Here is a 16,827-nt window from a genome sequence, read left to right on the forward strand (position 1 = left end):
AATCTGTGCTGTTTTTGTAAATATTGGATTATTCGGCCTCTGCGACCCGGCCTCAGGTCAGCGCATGAAAATGAATGGATAAAAGGATGGATGGATTGATAGCATAGCACGCTCAAATCATAGATAGAAACAGTATTGACCTGCAGCATGTTAGCTGTCTGTATCTGTTGGAACCGAAATTATGTTACAAACTACTTTTTAATACCCACGCAGATATTAGACTGATCAAATTTTTCATGTCTCCAGAAGGACACCAACGTTGAGGCCAGAAAGATAAAACAGTGAGCTCATACAGTATGTATTCACTAGCAAAGATTAATTTAACTTTCAGTAACTGAAATGCTAAACATTTGAGAGAGCCGACAAAACAGAGAGAGATGAGGGAGACAGAAAGAGAAACCTGGGTATTTTCTTTCCAAACATCATTTGTTGAAATGTGTTCATCTGTGAGTATAATTTGCCACCACACCTTCAGGCAGTTGTAAGCTCTCTCCATGTTGATGTTGTCAGCTCGATTCATATTTTCAGGATAATTTAGAAACAGCGAACAGCAGGAATGTGACCCACAGTGTGTCTTCATTAAAAAAGGGGTCAGAGGAATCAGAGCGTGCATCTGATTTCATGTAGATCTGATCTGAGTCATCATCAACCGCGTACATTTTTAAAAAAAACAGCAGTAATATGAGTGTGTGTGTGTGTGTGTGTGGCTCTGCCCTGTCCTCAGGCCAGAGGAGGCAGCCCTCCAACTAGGTCACAGCTAACAGGACATCAGATGGCTGACAGAGAGGAGAGGGAGAAAATAAGAGATGTAATGAGGAGGAGGATGTGATGAAGAGAGGGAGGGGAGGAAAGAGACGTTAAACTGGGAAAGAAAAGATTTATAGTTTTAGTTCAGGTGTTTCTGCACCTGTGCGTGTCGAGAGTTTTACTTTACTAAATGTAGTATCAACACCGTGTTGAAATACTCTGTTAGAAGTCATAGTCATGCGTTTAAATTCTTACTGAGTATCAAAATATACTTAAAGTACCAAAAGCAAATGTAGTCATGCACAATGGCCCATTTCAGAATAATATGTATCATGTTATTGGATTATAATTATTGATGTATTAATGTGTTCGTCACTAATGTTGGAGCTGCTAAAGGTGGAGCTAATATTAGAGACTTTATATAATGATGGGTTGTTCAGATTCAGACAACTTTATTGATCCCACCACAGCTTGCCTTTCACACATACTGTAACGTGATATACAGTAACATGTAGACACATAAATATATGAGTAAAAAAATGAAAACAAATCAAAAATGTGCCAAGGAGATCAGTGGATTAAAGGAATCTAGAAATAAATGATAAAAAGTTAATAGACTGATTTATGATTGGGACTGTTGAATCCAAAATTGGACCCTCCAGGATTTCGCAGGCTTTTTTCAGGATTGTTACGGCCTAAATGCCTGATTTCACGGCAGCTTTTCTGAAAAACTGCGATGAAAGTTGCGATGTTTTAGGCATATTTGTTGTGAAAAAATTGCAGGAGACAGTGAAAATTTCAGAAAAGTTGCATTTTTTTTGTTTTGTTTTGGGGTTTTTTTGCTATGTTTTGTGCCAACTATTATTAAATTAATAAAACATAATTTATTTGGGGTTTTTATGTTTCATTTGCATTTGATTTGGTTGTTTTGATGCGAAGAATTGGAATATTCATGTTAAATATTTAGTTTATTGATAACTAGGGTTGCAACAGTGTGAGATTTTCACGGTACGATGATGGTCTCAGAAAGTATCACGATATTGCAGAGTTATTATTATTATCAGGATCAGCCAGGACGACCCTTGACGGAATGAAAATGAAAGGGTTATTTTTTTGTATAAATAAATGTTTTATTACTATAATTTAAACTTGAAACCATATTCGTAATGGAAGTTTGTGTAATAGGTCTCCCTACAGAAAATAACTCAAATAAAGGGGAGAATCTCCGTCCAGTTGCATTTATTTTTCAGTATTGTAGATAAGCACGCGTACATGGTATGATAACCATCAACTTTTATATCACAATATGCCTTAAAACCTGTATATTGCTGCAACCCTATTGATAAAATAACAAAAAATCTTGGTTAGTATTCACTTCTTTCTGCTCAGTTTCAGACATTAAACACATTATGTTGATATATTGGCTTTATATTCTTTTTTGTTTTCTTCCTTAAATATATATTATATTTTTCAATCTGCAAAGTAACTAAAGCTGTTAAATAAGTGTAGTGAATATTTGTCTCCAAAATGTAGTGCGGTAGAAGTAAAGAGTCGAATCTTTAATGATTTTAAATTCACAGATTCACATAGTAGATATCTGGAAGTCATTGATAAAGTTGACGAGATTGAAAAGGTAGAACTCAACAATGAGTGCACAGCAGCAGCTGGATGGTGCACGCACTCATGTTCATCTGCAATAATGACAAGCAGTTAGGTGTATTTAGGATTTCTATAATTTAATAATTAGCTTTACAAAATGAGCATAGTGTGAATACGTAGCAAGCCTTTAGCCAGAGGCTTATTTTACCAACCTCTAGCGCACACAAACTAGTCAAATGACATGTAGCTCACAGGTCTCCAGAATGTGCGCCAGACTTCAGAGGCAATTTATGTAGTCGCCAGATAATGTAATTGTAACGTCAGGGTCCTTCACGTGATGCCATGAGGCCCAAAAAGACTTTTCCCCTCGACTTAAATCGGGAAAGTGACGTATGTAAATCGCTGGATACATTTATTTTGAGTGTCAAAACCCCTGCAAAGTGACTCGTTTCACTATCAGAATGTAATCCATTCTGTCCAATAACATTTGGTAAGTCAAGAAGAGTTGCAAGATCAAGTCATTTTATCCTCATTCAAGTTAGTGGAGCGCTGCTCAGCTTGCAAAAGGCTGTAGGGCACTTGCTTTATGGGCCAAACGATGCAGAATATCTAGGTAATGTCATACCCAGGATGTCAAACTCTTTAGGTTTCATGCACCACTGAACAACTTTCCGCCCTGCCTCCAACACTGTATCCAGTTTTCTTTATACATCCATGGTACCTCATCGCTTTACAGAACGGTGATGAAAGTAACAATACCCTCTTTCATGTCTAAAGATCTGCACCAATACAGTATCATGCAGAATGGTGGTTTCCCTGCTGCAGTAGAGACGATGTTTCTCCACACGTGATGTTGTAAACACTTTTTTCCTTCTGCAGGATACAAACTCTCATTCTTTTTTGTCCCGTCAGGTAGTGATCTTCATCAAGACCTGTTAGCATAACCGTCACTTATGTTTCATACTGCACCGTGTCTGGTGCCGGAGGTGTTGTAGTGTTTCAGGATGTCGCACAGCTGAGACTACACACTGTAAACGATCATCATCTTTCTGTTCCTGTATCAGAAGTCAAACTGACACAAGAGACGAGTGCTCCTTCAGAGAAAACCTGACAGCTCTGCATTCACAAAACCTTTGTGTGTGTGTGTGTGTGTGTGTAAGCGAGACACACATTGGTGTCAGTGTGTCTCTTGTCAACCTCGGGCATGAATGAGTTTACACTGACCTACATCATGCTTCAGCACACACACACTAACATCAGTGTGTCTCTCTGTACTGTCCCTACTGTCCCTTGCTCACATACAGTACACATGTTGCACACACACACATAAAGGTGCTCATGCACATGGTTGCACATGTTGATGTACATTTGAGCATTTCCATTCATTATCGTTCTGTATCTGTATCCATTAGCTAACAGCTTCACTCTGACATCATGCTGTCTGCCATCTTCATTATGACATTAAAGAGGTGGAAGGGTGTAATTAGGGTCGGTAGAGTTGACGTCCATTTGTCTGTCATATTATAACAGTTACTGTTCATAAAGATTAAGGCATTGTAACATGTTTTAGTGGAAGGCTCAGCTCCTCCACATAGTGGGTGTAAAAAGATAAGTCTGGACAGTAAATTTAATCAGTCAGCTGATCAGGCTCATCTGCTCTACACTCTGAGACCTCGCTCTGCTCTGTCCGTGTCTGTCCCCAAATTTAACACTAATTTGACCGCAGAGATGCGAGGAACAGAAAACGTCTTTTTCTTGCTTAGCAAAGCTTGATAGAATCCCGTCCACTTTTGCTTCTCTGGTGGTTGGGAGGTAGCGGCTAATGTTCCTGTGTCAAACCAGTCGTCACTCACATCTCTGTAGTCAAACCACCTGTAAATGTATTGAAACAACACACATATGACTACATCTGCTTTTCAAAAGAAGGTGTTAACACAGTAAAAATACATGTATGAAAGTAAGAATAATTGGGTTTTATACACAGGAAGTTAAAACATGTGACCAGTGACCCTTATACAGGAAGGAATCTGACTAATTTGTGAGGGAAATGACTTTATTCTTTGATGCTGGGATGAGATTGACATTTTTCTTTGACCTGCAGTCATCCAAAAAACTGAGGAATTAGACACTAACAGCTACATTTAGAGCAGAGCGACATATAGCTCAGATGTCGTGTACTTTATTTTACAAAAGGATGAAATATGAAATTTAAAACTGTATTGAAACACTTCAACAAGAATGCAGTCTTGTGTTTATATTTATATTTATTCAATTTTCTTTTTTATTTGTTAAAATGTTATTCATCCACGCACATGATTAGATGCTTTTTCTAAGACAAAATGTGCTTGAATAATAAAACACAGTCTTCAGAAAATTGAAATAGAACACAATGGAATCTGGAAAAAACATTAAACAGTTTTACTTTTTACTGCTGAAGAAATAGGAGTAGAGAGACGTGAGAATGAAAGACAAAGAAAAGATAGATATTAGAGGAGAATGTGAGGGGAATAAAGCCTCAAAGAAATACAGCAAAAAATAAAGATTAAGTAATAAAGAAATGACTTAACAGCAGCCACTAGGGGTGTAACGGTACACAAAAATCACGGTTCGGTACGTACCTTGGTACACAAGTCACAGTTCGTTTTTTTTTTTCGGTACAGTAATGAAAAAAAATAGACAACTATTAAATATCTTGTACTTTATTGAAAATCGAAATATATAAAATTTAAAAAATAAAATCTTGCTTTTTATTTTACACATTTTTGAATGAAAAATAGAAATATAAAAGTGAAAAATAAAGTCCTGCTGTTTTTTTAAACACGTTTTGAATAAAAAATATAAATATAAACTTCTGTTTAAACAATTTTACTCAAAAAAAAAAAGTACAGTGCAGCTGTAACAGCGGTCGGGTATGTACTTGGAAACATGACTGCTGTTCTGCAGTGTCGGCACACTGCTTTTGTCTTGTCCACTTGTTTATTTCCATCTTCGTATTTTACCCTGAAACCAAAGTGTTCCCGAACGGAGGACTTAAGGTTTGCGGGTGGGTCTTCAGGTTTGTCAGGCTCACTTGCCAAGTTGTCCAAATGCGAGAATGCGCTGCACAAAGTGAAAGCGGAGATTTACGGTCGGACTCAGTCTGTCACTCAGTTATGTCCGTCGGGGAACTAGATATTTTAAATGGTTCAGCTCGCAAAAACTGAATTAAAACAAAACAAAATAAAATAAAATAATATCCTGCGCCCAATAATTCGGAACAGGGTCGTGCCGAACTGAAAGTCGCGTACCGTACGGTTCGACACAAATAAACATACCGTTATGGCCCTAGCAGCCACCATATTAAAATATTTGACCTCTAAATTGTTTTAATTTTAATTATTGCATTTCGTCCATGGTATTTTAGAGACGCTTGATGTATAATTTGATTTGACGTCTGTCATTTTGGTGGAGAAAATACAATTGCGGGTGCTGCAGCCTAGCCTACTACACAAAAGTTATAATGTGGAATTAAAACATTGAATAAATTACTGACCTTTTTTTATTTTTTTGGCTTTATTAGATAGGACAGTCTAGTGTGAAGGGGGAGAGAAAGGGCAGATTACATGCAGCAAGGGGCCACAGGCTACGATCGAACCCTTGGCTGTTGTAGCAAGGACATTGCCTTCGTATATAGGACGCCTGCTCCATCCACTAAACCACCAGGTGCCCCAGCAGCAGGTTGTGACTCTTGGGTGGATAATTGATTAATCGGTCTGTTCTGATCTAATCAGAGTAATGGATAAGAGGAGCAGCTGCTGCGAGTGAATGCTTTCAAAGCAACGTTCTGCTGCTCTGTCTCTGCCGTGCTATAAATAACCAAATGAAAGATACTATATTCCAATAGCGAACAGTCCAGCTCCAAAATAGAAAATCTATTTGGGTGGGAGTTGTTTTAATCGTAGCGGGCTGCCTGGACAATAAGATGAGAGAAGGTGAGAGCACAGCAGTTGCAATACAAAGTTAGAGGAGTGCAAAGTGCGCAGTGTACAAGGACTAAAGTAACATAGTAGAAGAAGCACATGTATAGCAAATATCAGACTAACTATAAAAGTAGCTAACAGTAAGGTGCAGTGCAATACATACAACATTTACAATGACACAAACAGGTTACCAGTGTGGATGATAAATAAATATGACATGATAAATAAGCTTTATATAAATACAGCAGCTGCTCGTCCCTTGTATTAATGTGTTAATCTGTTCTGCCTCCACTCTTTTCTCTGGCGTATATACAAACATAAAATGGTGGCACTGATGTGACTCCTGTCCTGAATCTGTCTCCTCTCTCCCCGCAGTCGGCAGACAAGGAACGAGCGCTGGAGGAGACGAAGAGCTACACCACCCAGTCTCTGGCCAGCGTCGCCTACCTCATCAACACGCTCGCCAACAACGTGCTGCAGATGCTGGACATCCAGGCCTCGCAGCTGCGCCGCATGGAGAGCTCCGTCAACCACATTTCACAGGTCTGACCCAGTACTGGTTCAGTAATCAGAGAATACTGCACAGTGATGTCTCTGAACTCCCGTTGCAGGCTACTTCGTAAATCATAGAAAATCTATAAATCTTGAAGCTTAAAAGCAGCTTTTTGTCTTTATATTAAATTGAGATTCAGCCCCCTTCTACTCCTGTGAAATAACAGTTCAACTTCACCCACCCACATTTCTTTAATCACCCACTCCGGGCAAAAAAAATGCTTTTAAAACCTAAAATTAGTCTGTCAGCATGCGTGGAGCCGTACCATGGGTGCAGTGTAGCTGTGTTATTCATGGTGGGAGGCTTCATGGGTGAAAGCACACAGTATATAGTCATGTATGCATGCAGGCTCATTTCTGTTCACTGCTCTGTGGATGCAGCTCTCCTCGCTGAACTCATCTCAGGAAGATACCACACATTAAAAACATAGAAGAACAATCCCAAAGCACGCTGCAGTAACAATCTGAAGAGATGAATAAACAGTGATAAGTGGCTCCGGTGCAGAAACATCTATTCTGTGTTTCCACTCTGCATCCTGCGCACAGGAGAGTGTGATGAATGTGTGTTTGGAGTGGACCGTGTTCTGTAACAGATCTTATTAATAACAGCATGAAGCTAGATTTAGCTTCGTGTCAGGGAGGAGGAGGATTTTTCTTCATCCACTGCCGACTCAAGGAGACCCAGTACTTTTTTACATGATATCTAAAGTATCGGGTTACTCCAGAGCAGTGCAGTAAAGTGTAGAGTCTACGAAGATGAAGAAAAAGAAGGCTCTTCTTCTTGTCAGCTGGTCAGACAAATAAAACCGTCTGTAGGTGTGAAGCATCACCACTGTGGTCTGATCAGGCTTACACAACACTCTGCACCCACACATCTCACCACACCACGCTGTGTGGAAGTTTACTGATGACAAAAGATTTCAGAGAGCACAAAATAGGCTCAGGCGGTATCTATTTATTCAGACCTCTATACTTTCTTGGCATTTCACCCAGGTGAACGGCATATGATGGTATTTGTGTGCCCAAATTGTTTCACCAGAAGGAATCCCCAGTGAGAATTCACTTCTTTAATATGGACAAAAACATAAAGACACAGACATGTTTCAGCTAAAGAGCCATCATCAGCACGACAGATCAATAGTGAACAGCAAATTATAAACAAATAAGAAAGAGGATACATGACTAAGTGATAAAAGCCATCTGTGCAGGTTGGGAGAGAGTTACTGCCTTAAGCGAGGGAGTTCAAGTACCTCGGGGTTTTGTTCACGAGTGAGGGTAGAATGGAGGGTGAGATGGATCGGCGGTTTGGTGCAGCTTCTGCAGTGATGCAGGCACTGCGCCGGACAGTTGTGGTGAAGAAGGAGCTGAGCCAGAAGGCGAAGCTTTTGTTTTACTGGTCCATCCACGTCCCAACCCTCACCTATGGTCATGAGCTCTGGGTAGTGACCAAATCAAAGAGATCTCAGAAAGAAATTAGTTTCCTCTGTGGGGTGCCAGCCTTAGAGATAGGGGGAGGAGCTCGGACATCCAGAGGGAGCCGCTTCTCCTTTGTGTCGAAAGGGGTCAGTTGAGGTGGTTCGGGCATCTGATCAGGATCCTCCTGGGCGCCTCCTGTTGGAGGTGTTCCAGGCACGTCCCACTGGTAGGAGGCCCCGGGGCAGACCCAGAACATGCTGGAGAGATTACATATCTCATGGCCTGGAAACACATTGGGGTCCCCCAGGAGGAGCTGGAAAGATGTCGGGATGTCGGGAGTACTTTGCTTGGCCCACTGCCCCTGCGACCTGGCCCCTGGACAAGCGGATGAAAAAGGATGGATGGAGTTTACACAAAATGCTGGAGCACCAGTATGCCTCTGATCTGAGCCTTTCTGTTGGGGAGCTCCAAAAACTGTTGGCAAGCAGAAAATCAGAATCTCTGCTGCTGCTGACCGGCTACTTACAGTCCTGTAACGCTCCCCACGACTCACAGTCGCCATGTTTGTCAGTTCAGCTGCCTGTTCCACCAGGAGAGACTGACATCCGGTGGCAAATGTTGTGCACTACATACAACACATCCTCAACACAGCATCTCTGTATTTGTTTAATAGAAAGATAAACATCTGTATATCTGAATGTCCTGTGATACCACCCAAGAATGGCACACAACAGATTCTGAGCAGTTCTCAAATTGGTTTTGAGCTCTCTCAAATCTCCTGTCGATGGTATAAGTCTCTAACTCTGCAGCTTTGTCCAGCACTTTCATATTTCTCTACAAACTCACACATCATTCATACTCAGTAAGCTGACACGTGGCTGCATGCACTCTGTGTTCAGATTCATTATTTAACACCAGCTGTAGGAAAAAGAAGGATTTTCATTCATTAAACATTGAAATCCACAACAGTCCCTCCACACAGAAGCTGAGTACTTAAAGGAATCAAACTGCAGTTTTCAGCAGCACAGAGGATCCATTCTCCTCCTCAGACCTCTGTAATAATAATCATCAGTGTAATCAGAATCAACTCTGCATGCAGGAATAATGAGATGCTTCTCATGTCAGGCCAGGACTGTGATTACACGTCATAATTACTGCTTTCAGCTCAGCGAGACACAGTCACATCTGTTATGTAGGCGAGCGGTTCGTGCTGCGAGGCTCCCTCTCATAAAGAATCACATTTCAGCGTTCACTTCATGCTGTAGAAATCAGCCAACAGCCGAGTCCTGTAAGATGAAACAAATGCACAGTGTGTCTGTGTGATGAGTTCAGACGCACTCATTCTTCTTTCTCAGGGCCCGTGTCCACATGGCGTTTTTTTTTAATTTTTTTTTTTTGGCAGAAAAGATGGGGAACTCTTCACCCTAGCGCTTTTTTTAACGTGCCGTGTGTAACGTTACATTAACAGACGGCTGACACAGTTAACTTCAAGCTTACAAAGCTAACAGTGATAAAAGCACAACACTCACCAGCAACATCCAGAGTCCACCGACCGATCTGCTTCCAAAAAATCGGCTTGTCTGTAGGGCTGCCCCCCCCCCCACAACTAAGAATTTTCCTAGTCGACCAACAGTCATCATTGAGGTCCATCAGTGGACTAGTCTCCTGCATGTTTCTGATATGAGCGTAATGATTAAATGATATATTTTGGTGGTTTGAGTTGAAGGTGTGAGAAAGAATAGTATCAGTAACATTGTTAACACTGTGCTACATTACAGAGAAATACAAACCGTACTAATGAACCTTCATTAATATAGGCCTATATTTTATCTACAAGTGCACGTCACACACTGAGCGAGCCGCCTGTTAATGACGCTGTGGGCTAATGGGCATGTAGCTACTTCCATGTTTCAGATGATACGTCATGTTTGTAGTCGACCAATGAAGATGAGTTTACATATCACCTTGGGTTCGTCCTTCACCTTCTCAAAATGATCCCACACTTTGGATTTCCTGCCCGACATGTTATTAACTAGCCTGTGGAATAACCGCAGGTACCAGCCCTGGAAATTAACCTGACTCCTGTCTGACTGCTGAGCGTGGACACTTCCTGTGTCTGTCCTTTCAAAGTAAATTCACACATGGTCCAGTCATATAGGTTTGGATTTATTTTGACAAGGGGCAGCTCCTGACAGAGTTTCATGTTTGTTTGTTTTATGTTCTGTTTTATTTTTCTGTGACTAAGCGACTAATGACCTTTCTGGTCGACTGACGTTTGGTCGACTGTTAGGGGGCAGCCCTATTTTTCTGTCTTTGTTGTGACAGTAGATAGTAGCCTGCTACTATCTACTGTCACAACAAAGACTTAAAAGCTAATTTCTGCGAGTAGATCGCCCGCTGGACGCTGAATCTTTCTGGTCAGTGTTGTGCTTTTAACACCATTCTCTTTGCTGAAGTTAACTGTTAACCCTCTGTTAATGTAGCATTGCATTAGCCACCTAGCTAACATCATTCATTCATCTTCTAACCGCTTCATCCTTTTGAGGGTCGCGGGGGGGCTGGAGCCTATTCCAGCTGACATCGGGTGAGAGGCAGGGTTCACCCTGGACAGGTCGCCAGACTATCACAGGGCTGACACATAGAGACAGACAACCATTCACGCTCACATTCACAGCTACGGACAATTTAGAGTTATCAATTAACCTGCATGTCTTTGGACTGTGGGAGGAAGCCGGAGTGCCCGGAGAGAACCCACGCTGACACGGGGAGAACATGCAAACTCCACACAGAAGGGCTCCCACACCCGGGATCGAACCGGGAGCCCTCTTGCTGTGAGGTGACAGTGCTAACCACCACACCACCGTGCCGCCTAGCTAACGTCAGTGTCAAGATATTGTTTAATAGAAACACACCCATGCAAAGCACCTCAATAAGAGAAGTGCTTGGATGAGGCACTCCCCAGGGGAACTGCCCATTGTTCCGACATCGACATCCCATTGTTCCGACCATATTAAACCCATTGTTCCGAAGTCCGTTCCGAAATCATCATGATGCCCTGTGGTTAAGGTCTGGTTAGGTTTAGGCACAAAAACCACTTGGTTAGGGTCAGGAAAAGATCATGGTGTAGGTTAAAATGAAAAAGAAAGTGGCAAACACATAAGCCGTGAGCCTGCTTCGCCTCAAGCCTTTCCCAGCTCACCCAGAGCCGGTTACGGCGCACCATCAAGGTAGGAATACGCCCACCGGGAGCCGTTCAGCACCGCGGACCGTCGGACTAATGGGATGTCGGACCAATGGGCTGTCGGACCAATGACATGGACCCCTCCCCAGCGCCCTGCCACAGCTTTTCTGCTGAAGAAAAATGCTCTGAGGACGCAGGCCCAAAAGCGCTCGGAGCGGCCACACAAAAAAAGTCTGAGCACTCTGAAACAAGACGCCGGGCGTGACGCTTTCTCTCCAGGCGGCTGCATGTGACCATATACACCATCCTCATAGACAACAATTGAAATACGATGCCAACGCTGAGAAAAATAAGCTTTGTGGACCCAGGCCTGTAGATGTTTTCTCTAGACTCTCATAAACACAGGCAGATGATTCACAGCTGCAGACTTGTCACCTCTCAGTTATTTTCACTGTTGTTAATGAAAACCTTTTGTGATGTTTCAGAACTGTCACCTCTCTCATCTCACCTGAGTAAACACACCTGAATCTCCTGATGCACCACCGAAAACACGATTAACACGCGTCCTGTCTGGCGGCTCGGAGAACAGGTTGTCATACATATTAAAATGTACGACACCAGAAATATCTGCAGTGTGAAAGCTGCTCACTGAATACATCTAGAGGATTTGGATTGTTAGTCAGACAAACAAAGACATCAGTACAGGGCACGGATGGGCTCCTGCAAGTTGTTACAGACTCCTTAATAGACTGTGATTAATGTAGGGGTGTTCCTAATTTCCCTGACGTTTAAACAGACTCTTTTTCCCACAACACCAGTGTGACAATAATTTCAGCTTTGATAAATCACGTTAACATTAAAACCCCTGCACTTGAATTAGCCAGTAACCCACTCTGTCTGTGTCTCTTTTCAGACCGTCGACATCCACAAAGAGAAGGTAGCGAGGCGGGAGATTGGCATCCTGACCACCAATAAGAACACGTCCCGCTCACATAAAATAGTTGCTCCGGGCAATCCAGAGAGACCAGTGCGCTACATCAGGAAGCCCATCGACTACAGCGTCCTGGATGACATCGGACATGGAGTCAAGGTGGGAATAATAATGACAGAAAGGATTATAGATGTTTACAGTGCAGTAGAAATCACATAGTGTCACTATATAGTTACATACAAACAGTCAGCGCTACAAACCTGAGGAGATGATGTTTTACAACCTTTAGTAAACACCACAAGAACAGATATCTGTGTGGTGGATGAGCCACGTAGAGCAAAGACAAACCAAAAGACAGAATATTCCACAGCTGTGAAAAGAGATTGCAATGCTAAGAAGAAGAAGAGAACAAAGCCATGACGCTGAAAGGTGAAGGGATCTAAACCTGCATGTTTGTGTGCATGGTTGTTTCTGCTGTGTGTGTGTGTGGCACTGGATAGTTTGCATCTGCAGCAGTGTAAAAGTGGCTTTAATGATGTCGTCATTGTTGATTTAAGTGCAGCTTGACATTTTCTTCCTGTCCTCACTGTTAGAGCTGACTCTGTTTCTCTTCTGTTTCATCTGTGTCTCTATCTGGGGTTTGATTTCTGCCTCTTGTTTCAGTGTTTGCATGATGCTGTTGCTCCGTCACTAACCTCTAGACAACTGTTCTCTTCTTCTTCCTCCTGCTCCCATTGCTTTCACTGACGCGTTAAGTGGTTATTGAGGTTCAAGGTAAGGATGCACAACACACCTGTACATGATACCTGAACAATGCAAGTAATACGTGTGACTGAGGGAGGAAAAACTGCCATTATAAAGGTACATACAGAAATGCCGGTGACTAATCCAATGAGTGAGTGAACAAGAGAAATCAAACTTTATTTTCTGGTAATTTCATGGTGGTAATGTTCTAAATCAGAAATTAACCATTAAACACTCAACAGATTATCTACTACTTCTGTCTGGTTTTCCTTCTCTGCGTGTTTCCCTTGCATTCTGTCATTACATCCAAATCAAACATCAGAAGGTGTTATCATGTCCACCTCATCAGAAACTGGGGAGGATAGCTTTTGTTTGCAATAATAAGGGTTATCCTGTTTAGGAAACCAGAAGCAAAACCACCAATCCAAGTTTTACCTTTTCTACAGATTAAAAAGAAAAACTATGAGGTAGTTTGAAAGAAGATATGATGATGTTAAAAAACTCTGCACACTGGGGACTCTCCTGAGACGATCTCAAGCTAAACTCTGATTTTGTGTGTCTGTTTCTCTGCAGGTGAACGGCCAGCAGAACATGAAACTCGGAGGTGGTCTGTCCCGGTCCAACCCCCCCACCCAGAAACCACCGAGCCCTCCGAGGGCGGGCAAGGGCATCTTAGGGTATGTACCCAGCTCAACACACACACTCATACACACAGTGACATTCACTCATCCTTTGTCATGTGTGTATGCTTTTCTGTTTTCATGGTTTTATTTCAGTGACTCTAATATTTGTCCTGAATGACGTCTGAACAAGGTGACATGTTTAAACAATGACAGATATAATGTAAACCTTAAACCTTCTTCCCTTCACAGAATCACAAATGTGTCGTTCTTTGAGCTAACATTAAAATAAGTGGTGTGTGTGTGTGTGTGTGTGTGTGTTTGTTTCTGGTGGGAGGACGGAGGGTCCTGCGGCGAGTTTATCACAGATTAGACCCGGCAGAGGGGGATGACATCACACACACACACACACACACACACACACACACGGTGCTCAGAGGAAGAGGAGTAACGTCATGCGTTGTGAAAGCTTGTTGTGTTCTCAGACATCTAGGTCACCCAGCTGTATCTCCTCTTCCTCATCTCCACTCTGTTTCCTCTCTTTTCTCTTCCTGTTTCAATTCTGTCTCACCTTCACTCTCATCTTTCATTCTTCTCCCTCATCACACCTTTTCCCTCCTCTCCAACATCTCTCCTCTGCAGTATCCAAACACTGTGAGGTCAAAGGTCATGTTTGTGTTTGTTTAAAGGTGCACTTCAGTGTTTTGGGAAATGGATTTATTCGCTATCTGAAAGTCAGATGTTCAGATTGATTCCACCCTCATGTCTGTAGAGTAAATATGAAGCTACAGCGGCTCGTTAGCTTAGCTTAGCATAAAGACTGGAAACGGATGGAAACAGCTAGCTTGGCTCTGTAACAAAGGTTACAAACTCCAGCTTCCAGCATCTCTTAAGCTCTGATTAACATGTTAGATCTTACACATACCTTAAGCCCAGTCTACACTGTGTGATTTTGGGCTGTCCCAGACGAAAGATGACAAGCATGAACGAAAGGTGGTGAAATCTTTGATTGTGGCTCTAAAATGGTGGTCCTACGTCACACAGTGAGAGAGGTTCAAAGATCGTCATGGTCTTGCAGTCGAATAGAGCCTGGGATAAAATTCTGACAGTGCATGAAATTTGGGATGACCATCTGACTGTGTGACTGCTGTTACCATCTATGTCTACTAACCAACCAATAGAAATGCAGCATGAGATGATCAACACGACAATGCTAAATGCTAGTAGATGCTAATAAATACACTTCGAGTTCTTGTTGCAAAATTGGCCAAGAGGGCCTCTTTCTCCAGCCACAACCTCGTCCACATTTTCCTCCTCTTCCTCTTCTTCAGACTTTTTCGACATACGTAATTGCCGCTATAGTGAGAGCTCGATTCATGTTGTCATTTTTCTTAAGGCCTTTGCACACTGAGTCAATTTTTTTCGGATGCATTCTTTTAATACGTCATCTGTACAAAATCGTTACGCACAGAAACCTTGCACACTGATACCGTTGCGTTTATTGTTCTGTTTGGTGCGCAAATTGGTGACAGTACGTGACAAAGTGAAAAGACACTTCCTCCTTTGCCTCTCTCCACTGGAGTTACCCATCTATCTGTCACCACTCCCTCCCTGTCCTTCATTTGGCACCGTAGCTGCCACATCCTCCTCCTTTGAACGTGAGGTATCTGAGTTATGAAATGATTCTGTGCGCCCCGTTCCTCTGTCTTGTCGCCGTTGTTTCCCGCTGCCACATTTTCTTCACTGATTCTCAGTCACACGTCTCTAAAGGCTCTGACCGATACGAAAAACGCAGAAAATTGAACCTGTTCTGAAAATTTTTATGACTGAGTTCAGGACTCATTCAGGAGGTCGTATTTATCTTTAGATGTACAACAAGTTCGGACAAAAAAAAAAAAAAAACAGTGTGCAAAGGCCTTTAGCCTTCGATTTAGTAGGCGCTGTCATCGTACAGTCTGAATACATCAAACTTTATGTCATACCCCAGTATATATGATCCATGTCGCACAGTGTAGCTGCACTAAACTGATGAGATTGCTAAAATCTCACAGACTGTAGGAGGCTTTGCACTGTATCTGAAAGACAAGTACCTGTATATAGGATTGGCTTTAGAGAACTGTGGAATTTCACTGGTGTTGGTATCGACTCCTACATTTCTGGTATGGTGACATGACTAATGTAGCTGGAAGGAGGATTTTTTTTTTTTAACTTTGGGCAGAGTGATGCTCGCTGTTTCCTCCTGTTTACAGTCTTTATGTTAAGCTAAGCTAACCATCTGTTGCCTGTAGCTTTGAACTGACTTACTGACATGAGAGTGGTTTGATGTCACATCACAAGAAAGTGAATAAATGTGTTTCCCAAAATCTGAAACTATTTCTGTAAGAATTCTCATGTTGGAGCATTAAACCAGTGCTTATTACACTTATTATATCTTATTATATTACGCTGTGTGTGTGTGTAGCCAGGTAGCCAGCTGGTCTGTCACCTCCTGTTATTTTGTTCCTTCCTGTTTCCCGTGTGTAACCTGCTGATCAGCCGCCTGTTTGTGCACAATAAACCTTAATTAGACAGCAGGATCGTCTCCCCGCTGAAAGTGTCAAAGTACCACATGATCTGACGGGAACATGGAAACAAAACTATTTAAAGATTGTTATTTTAATTCATGGAATAACAAGAGGAGAGTGTGTTTAAAGTGTTTGAGTCTGTAGGAAGGATCGAACAGAAGCAGCTCAGCAGTTTGTTGGAACTGAAGCTTTGGTCACAAAGCCAAGTCGCTCACACACACACACACACACACACAGCAGTGTGTTCTGGCATCACGCTGCAATCCACAGGCCAAGTCCTTCTGTCTTATCACACACACACACAACACCCCAGAAACACGCTCACACATAATCTTCACATCTCTCCTCTTGTATAATCCTTCTTTTTGTGTCTTCGTACTCGTCTCTCAGACAAAAAATATGATTATTCATTATAAGCTGTGACACATTAAACAACACAACATGCTGATTTTACTCTGTTGAGGTGTAACGGATCATATTTCAGAGTTTTACCGTGTTTGTGTTTGTTTCTGCT

At 42.1% G+C, this 16,827-nt stretch overlaps 1 protein-coding gene across 4 annotated transcripts in view; it reads left to right on the forward strand.

Annotated features, from left to right (window-relative positions):
• The window catches only part of LOC117251225 (abl interactor 2-like), a 41,427-nt gene that overhangs the window by 11,800 nt on the left and 12,800 nt on the right, over window positions 1–16,827 (forward strand). For 2 of the 4 annotated variants that reach the window (XM_078174706.1, XM_078174704.1), the window contains exons 2-5: window positions 6,681–6,848; window positions 12,368–12,544; window positions 13,142–13,159; window positions 13,703–13,806. In XM_078174706.1, the coding sequence (XP_078030832.1) occupies window positions 6,681–6,848; window positions 12,368–12,544; window positions 13,142–13,159; window positions 13,703–13,806 (467 nt within the window). The remainder of the gene's footprint in view (window positions 1–6,680; window positions 6,849–12,367; window positions 12,545–13,141; window positions 13,160–13,702; window positions 13,807–16,827) is intronic. The other 2 variants (XM_078174707.1, XM_078174705.1) reach the window with 1 other exon arrangement.

Source organism: Epinephelus lanceolatus, chromosome 14 (assembly GCF_041903045.1).
Source record: "Epinephelus lanceolatus isolate andai-2023 chromosome 14, ASM4190304v1, whole genome shotgun sequence".
In the NCBI taxonomy this organism is placed as follows: domain Eukaryota; kingdom Metazoa; phylum Chordata; class Actinopteri; order Perciformes; family Serranidae; genus Epinephelus; species Epinephelus lanceolatus.